The sequence below is a fragment of the Abramis brama genome, assembly GCF_963993115.1.
Source record: "Abramis brama genome assembly, chromosome: 14".
Classification (NCBI taxonomy): domain Eukaryota; kingdom Metazoa; phylum Chordata; class Actinopteri; order Cypriniformes; family Leuciscidae; genus Abramis; species Abramis brama.
In genome coordinates, this window is record NC_139976.1 from 18,318,184 (window position 1) to 18,332,022 (window position 13,839).

General features: G+C 38.6%; 1 protein-coding gene across 2 annotated transcripts in view; it reads left to right on the forward strand.

Annotated features, from left to right (window-relative positions):
• The first annotated feature begins 546 nt into the window (after positions 1-546).
• The window catches only part of cpped1 (calcineurin-like phosphoesterase domain containing 1), a 40,386-nt gene continuing 27,093 nt past the window's right edge, over positions 547-13,839 (forward strand). The window contains exons 1-2 of one of the 2 annotated variants that reach the window (XM_084135221.1): positions 547-758; positions 4,506-4,724. In XM_084135221.1, coding sequence (XP_083991347.1) covers positions 695-758; positions 4,506-4,724 — 283 coding nt within the window. In that variant the 5' untranslated portion in view covers positions 547-694. Of the gene's footprint in view, positions 759-847; positions 990-4,505; positions 4,725-13,839 lie in introns of those variants that run through there. The other variant, XM_084135222.1, reaches the window with a different exon arrangement.

Consider the following 13,839-nt stretch of genomic DNA (forward strand, 5'->3'; position numbering starts at 1 on the left):
ATATAGGCCTCTAAGTTTACTTTATGAATATGCAAAACTCCTGACTATATAAATATGCCTACCATTATGAACCTATTAGCTACCAGATGTAAACTACCTGTTTGCATGAAAAGTGTGCTTTATGTAGATAGCCTACATACATCACATATATATATATATATATATGGCTATACATTAATTGGACTAGCCTATCTAATGCAATCAGAACACGTGCCATCGTCGAATCTCACATTTATCTCAAACTTTTATCTGATTTAAAATTCCACCGAGTTATAGGCCTACTCTAAAGAATTACAAAAGATACTTAGAAGTAAACCAATTTAAGATTTTTGTTAAATCCTCACGTTTTACCGTGAACTTTTTACTCTTTGCGGTTTGTTTATTTAAACGTTGTATCAATTTAGTAATACGGTCCATATAAGTAGCCTAGTGTCGTTGTCCCTCAATTTGTACATCAGAAAATATATCCAAATTGAGCATTAAAGAGCCGATCTTCGAGTCAGACGATGGTTTTCTAGAGGAGTCCGAACATTCTCAGGCATTGCTAATACATCCCCAAACGCATCGATTCAAGAACGCGCTGTTATTAAGTAACCAATGCAGGTTTAGCAACAGACGCCCTCATTTTGTTGCCAAACAGAAAAACGAAATGTCATCGTAGGAAATCCTGATTGTTATACTATAGCGCGTTTCAATGGCAGAGGACGAAAGTGTCTTTCTGAGGGCGAAGGATCGGAGTTATAAGGGACTGACTGAAGGTACGGTTAGCTGAGGCTAGCTAACGTCGATTTACATTATAGATGATGCAGTGAAACTTTTATTATGACAGTATGTTTTGGTTTCTGGTCTTTTATATATTTTATAGACACTGCAATCCAAGTTTATAATTCCTTGTAAAGTCGGTTGACCGGGGTGTACTTTCAACAAGTCTTTGACAAGCACACTACCGCTTCTTTATTACGACTATTATTTTGATAACAGACCTTTCAGTAAGTATTCTGTGACAAATATCAAACCACCTTGGGAATGTGCCGTAGATAGTTGCAGGTCAATGTAGTTAGAAACTGTAGCATGTCACATGACATGTATTAACCAGCGTTGACCTAACTTAGGCTAAGTGGGTTAAAATGGGCTAAATCAGTGATTATCAACTGTTTTTTTGTGTGTGTGTGCTTTAGGAGGACGCAGATTTAAACTTATCAAACGTTTATAGTAAACAAAAACCAACAATATGCAATTATTCACATGAAATTGGGAAATCTGTATAAATAACATAAGTGCTGCACTTCACTTAAGTGATTACAAATTTGCACCACGGTACCATAGAGTTTGCAAGGACAAACCATCTTTCACAATAACTGCAAAAGATATGGCATTTTCTCTCTTTGAAAAGCCCATTTATTTTGCAGTCCTATAATGTGCAATAAAATATTTAAGTACATTTAGCATAGTTTTTCCATATCAGAATAATAGACATGACTGCTAGAATAAATCCGCTGATTTTCTTGTATAAAGTGCTGCAGTGACAACATATTTTTGTAGGCTAACCCAGAAGTTAGCATCACCCTGGTTCCCTGTGAATTTTTCAGTTGGCTTTTAGGTTATTGCAGAAAAGCTCTGTGACCAACAAAAGTTTATAATTTCTCGTTTTGTTCTTCATGATAATCTCCGCAAAAGAACACAACTTTTATGATTTTTGAAGCCTAAATACAATCGGCAGAAGAAAAGGCTAAATGCCATAAATGTCAATGTCACCACCCGTAAGCACCAACAACTCTTTCAGTCTTTATTTAAAAAACATTTTCCCTGAAAGTTTGAGTTAGTATAGTTTGTGATTACTTATCATATTATATGTCGTAGAATAAATCATGAAAATACCTTGACCTTGTGTTAACCACAGACTTTATTTCAGGCGTTTAATCAAAAACCCATTGACTTTGACGATGGAACCAGAAGTTATTTCTGGGTTTTGGCCTTCCAGAATACATAATTCCTGAAGCAATCTATTGCTACCAGCTACCACTAATGTTGGTAGTGTCGAAATCAAAAGTGCATTATGGGTGTTGAAGTTTTTGCCAAAAGGGAATGCCACAGCCATTTTTTTCTGTTTTCTCTAGTCACATATAGCTGTTTCACCAATCTTGCCAGTGGTGAATTCCCCCTTTAACTTAAAGTTGCGATGAAACAGATGTAGCAACAGACCCTTTTTTTATTTTGTGACATACAAGTACAAGAAAAAAATGTGGTGTGTGACAATTTGATTAAAATGAAGAGGCCAAATTAAAAATTTACACAAAACAATGGAAAATAGATGCATAGGTAAATTGTTCAAAATAATATCATTAAAATGCGTTTTAGAAAATAGATTTGAAATTTTAATTTCATGCGAGACTTTCAGTCTTTGGTTTTGGTGTTTTTAATTTGAGTTTGTTCAGGTGAGTTTCAAGTATTTTCTGTCCCTGTGTGGTTTCTCTGCTCACTGTTTATTTAAATCCAGTCTGAAATCTTCATCCCAGACTAATTTCTTGCTTATTCTTTGCTTTGCACTGGCAGTGTTGACATCTGCAACTTTTTTTCTTTTTTTTAATGTGAAAAGCCTACAACAGTGGCTGTTAGTGGATGCTGTGAGTTGAGTTGATATTTTAATGCTTTATCACAGGAGGCTTTTATCTTGACTTATGATTAGGTTAGCAGTATTTGAAAGCTCTGGGAGTCATCTGAGATATCCCTCTGATTTATGTTTGCTGAAAGAGGCTTGTGCTTATCGGCTGTCACGGGAGCTTTGTCTGCTCCTCTCAATTCATGTTGTTTAAAGTTGCCTGAAAATAGTTTCCAGTCTCTGGGGACTGTACATGAAAGTGTTAGACAACAAACAAGATTCCAGGCAGCAGATGGTACATTTTAAATGCTTTTTGAGTTGGTCAGATATCATGTGTTTTTATTATATTTATTTATTTTAACCAGGTTTTGTGCTTTCCCAAAGTGATGCTCGGAGCATAGCAAACACTTCATCTTGTTAGAAAGACAAAACGAATGGATTGAAACAACTTGGTTGGCCCGTAGAGATTTGTGTTGAAACTTCATGCTGCATTACTAATTAAAATGTAGCTCATTCGAAAAGGAAAAGTTATTTTAACATAGGTTCAATGACAAAATAGATTTGGAATTGAGAACCCATTCTTATTCAGAATTCCGGCTCATGCATTTCTTCTGCAGTGCAGACGAAATAGCGTACTGAAATACGCTGACAGAGTTTCCTACTTTACTTAAGGCACTGCAACACTGCTATCAAATCAACAGCATGGACAAGCATTGTCCAATTACTGAACAAATGACTCTTATCCTCTTATCTGAGCCAGTTCTTTTTAGTGAATTTATAACATACTACACAATCTTGTCCAACTCCCAAATGAATGACTCTTATGAACTGGTTCTTGTAGTGAATCAAAAACATGCACCGCAACTAGTGTAGCCTGGCCACTGAGTAGATGACTCTTTTGAGCCAGTTCTTTTTTAGTGAATTAACAACAAAGAGTACAACCAGTGTAGTCCGACTCACTCCCCAGTGAATGACTCTTATGAGCCAGTTCTTTTTAGTGATTCAAAAATACACTGCACAACCAGTGTAGCCCAACTCTCCAATTAATGACTCTTATGAGCCAGTTCTTTTTAGTGAATCAAAAACATAGAGTGCAACTAGTGTAGTCCGATTCACTCCCCAGGGAATGACTCTAATGAGCCAGTTCTTTTTAGTGATTCAAAAACATACTGTGCAACCAGTGTGTAGTCCGACTCTCCAATGAATGACTCAGTTATATGAGGTGATTCTGTTTAGTGAATCAAAAACATAGAGCACAACCAGTGTAGTTTGACTCTCCAATGAATGACTCTTATGAGCCGGTTATTTTTTGAATAATCAAACACACACAGGTTACAATTAATTTTGAGACTTAAATCCTTCTTGGCTACACTGCCAGGATTAGGAACGGATAGAAATTCTCTTTTTCTTTAATTTCTTGGGGCTTGCTGCTCTGTCAAAAATCTCTTCACACATACTCTACATAAGTGAGTATAGAGAAAAGCAAAGACAAGGCTTGTATGATGTTCCCAGCAGGGGTATCCTCTTCATTTATATTTTGACCAAGTTTTAATGCTGGAAGATTCTCAAAGAATCATGGGTAAGAGCTGTGAAAATTGAATTTTTTTCCAGCCATTTTTGTTTCCTTATAACACAAGAGCTGCTGTGAAGGTGTTATACAGCTGAAGTTTCTATAAGACACATTCCAGGTGTTAGGGCTGTGCCCTTAGCTTACTCTCACTTGAGATAAAGATTTTTATAAATACTTTAAAACAGCTTGATAGTAAACATCTTATGTAATGTTTAATTATGTAAAGCAGTGTATGCATTATACACAAACAGACCATTAATAATTGAGATTTTTTTACAGTAGATAGTTATAGTAGATAGTAGTCAGCTTCATGTTTTTTTCTCTTGTCCTACCCAGATGAACAGAAGGATTGGAGCGGGCCTTTTTATTTCATCCAGGCTGCAGACCCTCAGCTGGGTCTGATGAAGGCGTGGAGGATTGGTGACTGTGATTCAGGAGGTGATGAGTGGACTGAGGAGGTCCAGCTCACAAAGCAGGCAGTCCAGGCCATCAATAAACTACAGCCCAGACCTCGCTTTATGGTCCTGTGTGGAGACCTGGTCCACGCTATGCCTGGTAAGCCATCTTTTCCTCTGAAATTGTTCGGATAGGTTTCTCCTGATATTTCAGACCACATCTCGGTGAAGTATTAAAGGGATAGTCCACCAAAAAATTTAAATTTACTCATCCTCATGTCGTTTCAAACCTGTATGCATGTATTTTTTTCAATGCGGAACACAAAAGAAGAACGTCGGTTACCTAAAAGGTTAGCCCACAGTTTAGGCCCGTTGACTTCCATTGTATGGACATAAAAGTACAATGAGTCAGTGCAATGGTTTCTAAACTATTTGGTTACCAAAATTCTATCTTCTTTTGTGTTTTCATTTTTGAGTGGACTATCCCTTTAAAGTAAACACAGTCGGTTGGGGTTTAAGTTAATCTAAAGCCCTATTCGCACAGGATAAGTATTACCTGGTGACCTCTAGTCATTTGTAATAATTGCGGAGGTTGTCTGTGATCTTAATCCTGTGCGAATCAGCCATGTCTGTAATTTGTAAAGTAAAAATTCCCCCGCAAATGACCTACCATATTTCGCCGAACACAGAGGTCCCGTGATAATATTAGTCCCGTGCGAATCGGCATCTCTGTGATTTGGCGGGGTCGTTTATAATTTTTTCAAGGTTTTTGTTTCCTGTGCGCTTTTTTATCCATTTTTCGCTGCGTTGGAGTGTTTTGATAGTATTTTGGGTGCTGGGTCATATAGCTATACACCATGATATGATACAACTATACAATTTGCAGAAAGAGAAAGCTGAAAACCTTAAAAAGAGCAAAAGATGGAGATGAATGACATGTATAGCAACATGTGGTACGAAACATTCTTCTGTTTATGATATATCACATAGCTAGACCTATAATAACGACAAGACATATCCAAGCAATAGCCTATTGATATCATATCCGGGAGATAAGTCAGTAAATTCAAGCAAAATCACAGGCTTCGCTTATCCTGTACGAATGCGCCACACAAAATTCAGATGTGGGTGGGTAATTTCTAAATCACACGAGGTCCCCAGATAATACTAATCCAGTGCGAATAGGGCTTAAGCAGACAAAAAAATAGAGATGTGCCAAATAGGGCTAGGTGGTATGATGATAAATATATATTGTGATAATGATCAGTGAAGACAGTGATTTGTTTATATTTGATTACATTATTTTTGTAGTGTTTCATACCTGCAAAAGACCATTGTATCTTTGGCCCTGTTTACACCTGGTATTAAGATGCGTTTTGTTGGATCGGACCACAAGTAGACGAGGGAAACACATTCCCGTTTACACCTGGTATTTTAATCCGTCTCTTTTGTCCACTTCTTGACCACTTCTGTCCTGATTTCTTCGAGGGGAGGGTCTATAGGCGGATAAATGTAGGGCTGCCCCCTAATATTGGACTAAACGTTAGTCGACGAGAAGAGGCTTAGTCGACCAAGATTTTATTAGTCGGTTAGTTGCTGAAAAATAAGTCACAAAAAGTACAATTTAACTCTTTCCCCGCCAGCGTTTAAAAAAAAAAGCTGCCAGCCACCACCAGCGTTTTGGCCCCCACAATATTTTGTTGTATGACTGTCTGTACATGATATTACGGAGCCCCCCTAGTACCACTGTGTCAAAAAAAATAATTATAACTATCTCGTGGCCTCAAGATACTATCTCGTGGCCTCAAGATAGTAACTCGTGGCCATATATATAGTATCTTGAGGCCACGAGTTACTATCTTGAGGCCACGAGATATTATAATTATTTTAGTTATAATTATTATATTATAGTTATAATTATTTTTTTTGACAAAGTGGGACTAGGGGGGCTCCGTATGATATATATTAAAAGAAAGAAAATAGCTTATTCTAGTGTTTTTTTAACACCCCTAATGCACAGTCCAGTAGCACTTTCTGGGTCGACATTTCATTCAGTAACATTAGGCCGTTTTGATTTATATGCTTATTGTTGATGATAGCATTATTTATCATATGTATCTGCTTGCATATGAGATTGTTCTTTTCTGCTTATTTGTTTGCCTGTGTTTTGATCTACTGTACTCGTTTAGGAGATGCGTAATAGTGCCCCCTACCTTATAACAGTGTTGGCACAGAAAGCCGGCAGGGAAGCGATTTCTCATAAATGGCGAGTTAACTCGTCAATGGCAGGGAAAGGGTTAAGGTTAATTTATTTTACAGTTATGATTGAAGAGGCAGGGTCTGTGCCGAGCAGAGTCTCTTTTTCAAGTTCTTTATTCTTCTATCATCTCTAATCTTTGAGATGGCTGTTCTGAAATGGAGCTGTGGACCATCTGCATGAGCCGACTATTCCCGCAATCTCGACACATATCTAATTGCCTCAGCTCAAACTGCAAAGCACACAGGGAAATAAATAAATCACCTCCGAAGATCAGGCGGCAGTTATCTACACGCATGAATGTGTCGACTGGAAGTCCCCTTCGAAGGTGATGAGAGTGTTTATACATCAGGTTTCATGTGTCAGGTGTTTGCGCTAATGTCTTGTGCTTGAGTGCCAGTATCAAAGCGGCAGTACATTTAAAGCAGTCGTAAATGTTTCTCACCACATGAATTTAAATCACCCAAATGTTGACAGTAACTGGTTTTTCAATGGCTGACTTAACAGATTATCCCTTTTTAGAATCTGAGGGAACTCTGGAGTGTCATATTTGCTTGATTTAATATGAGCCCAGGTTTGTGGCTTCCCTGCTGAATGTAATTTATAGGTCAGGTTATGATAAGCTGCCTGTAAAGGCACAGCTATGGAAGAGCGTCAACACCCATTAGTGTCAGGCCAGAAGAGCAGGCAGACGATGCCATGTGCATTACATGCCATGTCCGTCATGCAGCCTGTCTCCCCTCTCTGCTCCGCATGGGCTTCACCAGACCTATGCCACTTCCTCCTCACCACTTCTTCATTGAAGTCGGTATGAAACAGAAGCTGCAATTGTCTTTTCTTCCCTTTTGTGACGTATATCTGAGAGGAAAAAATGTAGGGGGACTTGATTTGCTCCATGGGGAAATGATTGGATTGTTGGATGATTGTGATTTGCTACTGCTGTGATGTCATTTGAGTGACAGGTTGTCCCGCCCTCATGCCAGTAAACATGTCGAGAATAAAAGAGATGTCGTTGCAAGTGGGAGGGGAAGTTATTTTGATTAAAGATTACGAGGGCACATCGTAAAAAATATGTACATGGATAAATAGTTTATAATGATTACTGAAGTATCCCATAAAAAAAAACAACAACAACAAATGTCAGTTTTAATTTTATAGTGACTTTAAAGGAACACTCCACCCATTTGCATTAAGCTTTGCATTGTTAGAAACCCAGTCATAATATTGAATGGTCGTGCAACACTCTCTCATTTTCCCCTGAGACGGGAGAAATCCGTATTTACCTCTTAACACTTCCTCCCACAATGACGCAAAAATCGTCATTTTGCGTCATTGTCGGAGGAAGTGTAAGAGGGGGATTTCTGTTGAGACTACAAGCACTAGTTCCCACCCTTTCAAACCCGCCCATAGGGGGTTGGACCTAATGCGCTAACAGACCTATCACAGATCAGTGCCAGTGCGTTTGATTTCCAATGCCATCCTCTTTTTCCCGGACATGTCCAGCCGTCGAGATCGTCCAAAATGTCCGGGATTCGGCTTTTGCTTTCTGCGGTCGCCATTCATTGTGTACATGCACACCTTTTGTTTCAATCTAGCTGAATTCATTCCGATTGGTGAATCTGAATGCAGTGTTTACATGAACACTAAACAAGTGATCGGTTGATGTGCGTTTTAACATTGCTAAGAAAATTCCCGCTCCTCCGTGAGAGATACGAGACCAGTGCGTCTCAGTAATGACGCCACCGGCCTCGCGCCGTTCTCCCGCGCCCCTCAGCCTCGTCCTGCTCGCCACAGTAAACATGATGAATGGCGACTGTAGAACACAAAAGCCGAATCCCGGACATTTTGGGTGATCTCGAAATCCAGGGCAAACTCATCACGGAGACTCGCTAGTAGCTTAGCTTTGTTGTTGTCAACTGCCCTCTCTTACCGGTAGGCGTGGCTTGGGAGTGGCCTCCTAGGGCAGCGAAGCAAGTGCATTCTGGGAGTTGTTGTCTTTCATCCACATAAGCCAAAAATACATTTTCTGGCTTTTCTTAGTCTAGAAAGCTCCGAATTCAAAAATAATTTCACATTTCTTCTACATAAATTATCTATTTTAAATACACATTCATCTTTCCAGAGGTAAAGTGTCCCTTTAAGCATCAGGAATTTGGTAGCAGAAGTTGGTGAAAGAGAAATCTCCCTCAAAGTTTTATTTACCTTTTCCTTACTATTGATGTTCAGTAAAAGACAGAAAATTTTCATTTTTGATTCAAAAGTCCACTTTCCTTTGTACTTGGGCTGCATGATATATTAAAATAAAATCGCTATTGCGATATGGCTCAGTGCGATTCTAAAACCTCCATTTACAATTAATTTTATCCACCATGATGGATTCGCCATTGTAATTAAAGGTGAACTAAGTAACTTTTTTACCTTAACCGAACAGCTTCGGAGTCATTGGAATATACTTTTTTCGGGTTGAATGGTGGTCGTCTTGCACCCCCCAAGCACCTGTGAGCCGAAAAACCACCCTTGCAACTTTGGGCCGGCGGGCTGCAATTCTGTCATTATTGCGCTCCCTCACGCTGTTCGAACCCGAATGAAGAAGACGTTTTAAAGAATGTCGTTGATCTATAGCCTCTGGTATCTGAGAGTCGCCAACGAGTTTTTCGACAGTGTTGTCAAATATCTATTCCGAAGCTGTAGGGGGAGCTCTATAGAGAAACCTGCGAGCAAAAAGCGAGAATACAGCGAAGAAATTCCCGAAACTGCATAGCCCTGCTTTAAACAGCAACAATGTTTGTATTCCATTTCCTTCTTTATTGACCACCAGAAACACTTTCTCTGACAATAATAGCTCTTGCAGATAAATAAAATCACAAATGTGAGTTATAAAGTTACAAGATATAAATTCACAATTATGAGAAACAAAGTAACAATTATTTATTTTATTTTTGTTTGAGGTAGAATCACACCTCCAATTTTTTTAAATTTTTTTTTTAAATTACCACTTTACCCTATAGCCTAATATCCCCTTCTTTTCCTCTTTTTGAGTTCCCCATCTTTACTGAAGTTTTATTTTATAAATGATTACTCATCCAAGCTGCTGCACTGCTGGATGATAAGATGTTCTTTTCTACCATGGTGTTAACAGTTATACGCATGGCTGGGTGCTGAATAAACTCAGTGCCACGTTAAAAAACAAACAAAAACTGTAGTTAGGGAGCAAATAAGTGTTGAAATACTGGGGTGTGAATTCTGAAAATGGGAAATAAATGGTTATTTTATGATATTCTGCATCTGCACAATCATAAAAAGTGTGTGTGAGTGCTTGTGATGAAGTGTATATGTGCAAGATCTAGATCTCTGCTGTGTTGTTGGTGTTGCAGGCCCCTGGCAGAGTCCTCATTAAGTGTCTGGATAGCTTGGGTGCAGGAGCTCCTCCGGAACCTCTGAGGATTGACCCTAAGGCTTTGCTAGGCTATTTCTGACTGCAGCAATGAGAAGAGGCTGCTGTTTGGATGGCAGGGATCCTTAATGATTTTATTGGCCTTAGTCTCGCTCTGCGTGGTGCGGTTATCCTGCAGGTTGGGCAGTGAACTCTCAGTGATGCATTCAGAGTCAGACCATAACACCTTGTGCAGGTCCTGTGTGGTGCAACTCACACAGTAGATCACAATACTACTTGACAGGAGGCTATCAATAGTGGACCTGTAAAATAATATCTGTACCTTGGGGGCCATCCTGATCTTCTCCTGGGAATAGAGGCGTTGCTGTATCTTCCTGCTTTTTTCTTCTTCTTTCGACTCACATGGACCTGAAGCATTCATCCTTGTTCTGTACAGTTTTAAGCGCTGGAGGCTTGCTGTATGTTTTTGATTGAGGGACTTACAGAGCTTGTAGACACATTCTACCATATTTCTCAATGGTGAACTACAGTGAGGAAAATAAGTATTTGAACACCCTGCTATTTTGCAAGTTCTCCCACTTGGAAATCATGGAGGGGTCTGAAATTGTCATCGTAGGTGCATGTCCACTGTGAGAGACATAATCTAAAAAAAAAAAATCCAGAAATCACAATATATGATTTTTTAACTATTTATTTGTATGATACAGCTGCAAATAAGTATTTGAACACCTGTCTATCAGCTAGAATTCTGACCCTCAAAGACCTGTTAGTCTGCCTTTAAAATGTCCACCTCCACTCCATTTATTATCCTAAATTAGATGCACCTGTTTGAGGTCATTAGCTGCATAAAGACACCTGTCCACCCCATACAATCAGTAAGAATCCAACTACTAACATGGCCAAGACCAAAGAGCTGTCCAAAGCCACTAGAGACAAAATTGTACACCTCCACAAGGCTGGAAAGGGCTACGGGGAAATTGCCAAGCAGCTTGGTGAAAAAAGGTCCACTGTTGGAGCAATCATTAGAAAATGGAAGAAGCTAAACATGACTGTCAATCTCCCTCGGACTGGGGCTCCATGCAATATCTCACCTCGTGGGGTCTCAGTGATCCTAAGAAAGGTGAGAAATCAGCCCAGAACTACACGGGAGGAGCTGGTCAATGACCTGAAAAGAGCTGGGACCACCGTTTCCAAGGTTACTGTTGGTAATACACTAAGACGTCATGGTTTGAAATCATGCATGGCACGGAAGGTTCCCCTGCTTAAACCAGCACATGTCAAGGCCCGTCTTAAGTTTGCCAATGACCATTTGGATGATCCAGAGGAGTCATGGGAGAAAGTCATGTGGTCAGATGAGACCAAAATAGAACTTTTTGGTCATAATTCCACTAAACGTGTTTGGAGGAAGAAGAATGATGAGTACCATCCCAATAACACCATCCCTACTGTGAAGCATGGGGGTGGTAGCATCATGCTTTGGGGGTGTTTTTCTGCACATGGGACAGGGCGACTGCACTGTATTAAGGAGAGGATGACCGGGGCCATGTATTGCGAGATTTTGGGGAACAACCTCCTTCCCTCAGTTAGAGCATTGAAGATGGGTCGAGGCTGGGTCTTCCAACATGACAATGACCCGAAGCACACAGCCAGGATAACCAAGGAGTGGCTCTGTAAGAAGCATATCAAGGTTCTGGCGTGGCCTAGCCAGTCTCCAGACCTAAACCCAATAGAGAATCTTTGGAGGGAGCTCAAACTCCGTGTTTCTCAGCGACAGCCCAGAAACCTGACTGATCTAGAGAAGATCTGTGTGGAGGAGTGGGCCAAAATCCCTCCTGCAGTGTGTGCAAACCTGGTGAAAAACTACAGGAAACGTTTGACCTCTGTAATTGCAAACAAAGGCTACTGTACCAAATATTAACATTGATTTTCTCAGGTGTTCAAATACTTATTTGCAGCTGTATCATACAAATAAATAGTTAAAAAATCATACATTGTGATTTCTAGATATTTTTTTTTTAGATTATGTCTCTCACAGTGGACATGCACCTACGATGACAATTTCAGACCCCTCCATGATTTCTAAGTGGGAGAACTTGCAAAATAGCAGGGTGTTCAAATACTTATTTTCCTCACTGTATGTCAATGTGATATTTTTGAAATTTCACCCCAAAATCATTTACTCACCCTTATGTCATTCCAATTTCAAATGACCAACTTTATTCTGTGGAACGTAAAAGGTATTTTTCACACAATGAAAGTGAATGGTGACCAGGGACTGTCAAACTCCAAAAATGACCAAAGGTAAAATAGAAGTTATGCCAATATATTCCAAGTTTTCTAAAACCATGTGTTAGCTTTGTGTAAGCTACAAATTGTTAAATCAAACTGTTATTCACAAAACAAAAAAAAACTTTGCCAGAACTCTGAAATGTCATTCACATTCAATTACAATGGTTCAAATGTTTAGAGTCGGTAAGATTTTTTTAACCCTTGTGCATCAATTTAAAGTTACTCTGAGGTACTTAGAGGAAAAAAATGTCAGTGCCAAAAAACTGTCATAAAAATTTGAAGCTTGGGACTTAAGTTTGGTATCATTTTAAAGAAGACTCATAGCATTTTATTGTTGAAGTAAAAAATAAAACAGTTATAGAGGTTTAAGCTTATGAAAATGATTTATGAACATTATTTTATATAAAAATATATATTTTACGAAACATGTTGAACTCTAAAACTGGTTGAAAATCAAATCCGTAAATCTAAACAAGTTGTGTTCCAAATTTGAGGTTGATTATCTAAAAAAATTAGCTTTTTTAGCAAGATTTTGTTTGGGCGCACTACCAAATTTTCCCTATTAGATGGCAGCAAAGCTCCACTGATACACACAGTATTTGAATTTGTGATTTACAGTACAGGATAGTTTTTCTCTCTCAAATATTACACACACACACAATATTTTTATTACACACATACAGCCCACACTCGGACATCCATACCAACACACCTACACAATTATAGTGGCATAATTTGTCCAATTTGCTCTATAATATGCAGAAGCAGAAAACAGGAATAAAGCGAGAATTTGCTTTATAGGCCAAACCTGATCTGGTAAAAAAAAATAGTAACAATTTAAATTTTGGAGCCTTGCCAACAGAATGAAAGCCTATTAACAAAGACTGCATCATTGTATAGTTAAATGGCCCAGGGATTAAAAATTGCAGTTTTAATGGGTTTACATTTTTACATTTTTTGAGTGTAACTATTTTGTGTACCTAGTGTAAAATAATTTATTAAAGGAAATGGAGGCAAAAATACACACTTGTGCCAAAATGTATGCAGTAACACAGGCAAAATTATACTTTTTTTTTTTTAAAGAAGTCTCTTTTGCTCACCAAGGCTGCATTTATATGATTAAAAAATACTATAAAAACAGTAATATTGTGAAATATAATTACAATTTAAAATAACTGTTTTCCATTGTAATATATTTCAAAATGTAATTTATTTCTGTAATGGCAAAGCTGAATTTTTTTGCCGCTATTAATCTAGTCTTCAGTGTCACATGATCCTTCAGAAATCATTCTAATATGCTGATTTGATGCTCAAAAAACTGCTCAACAATATTGA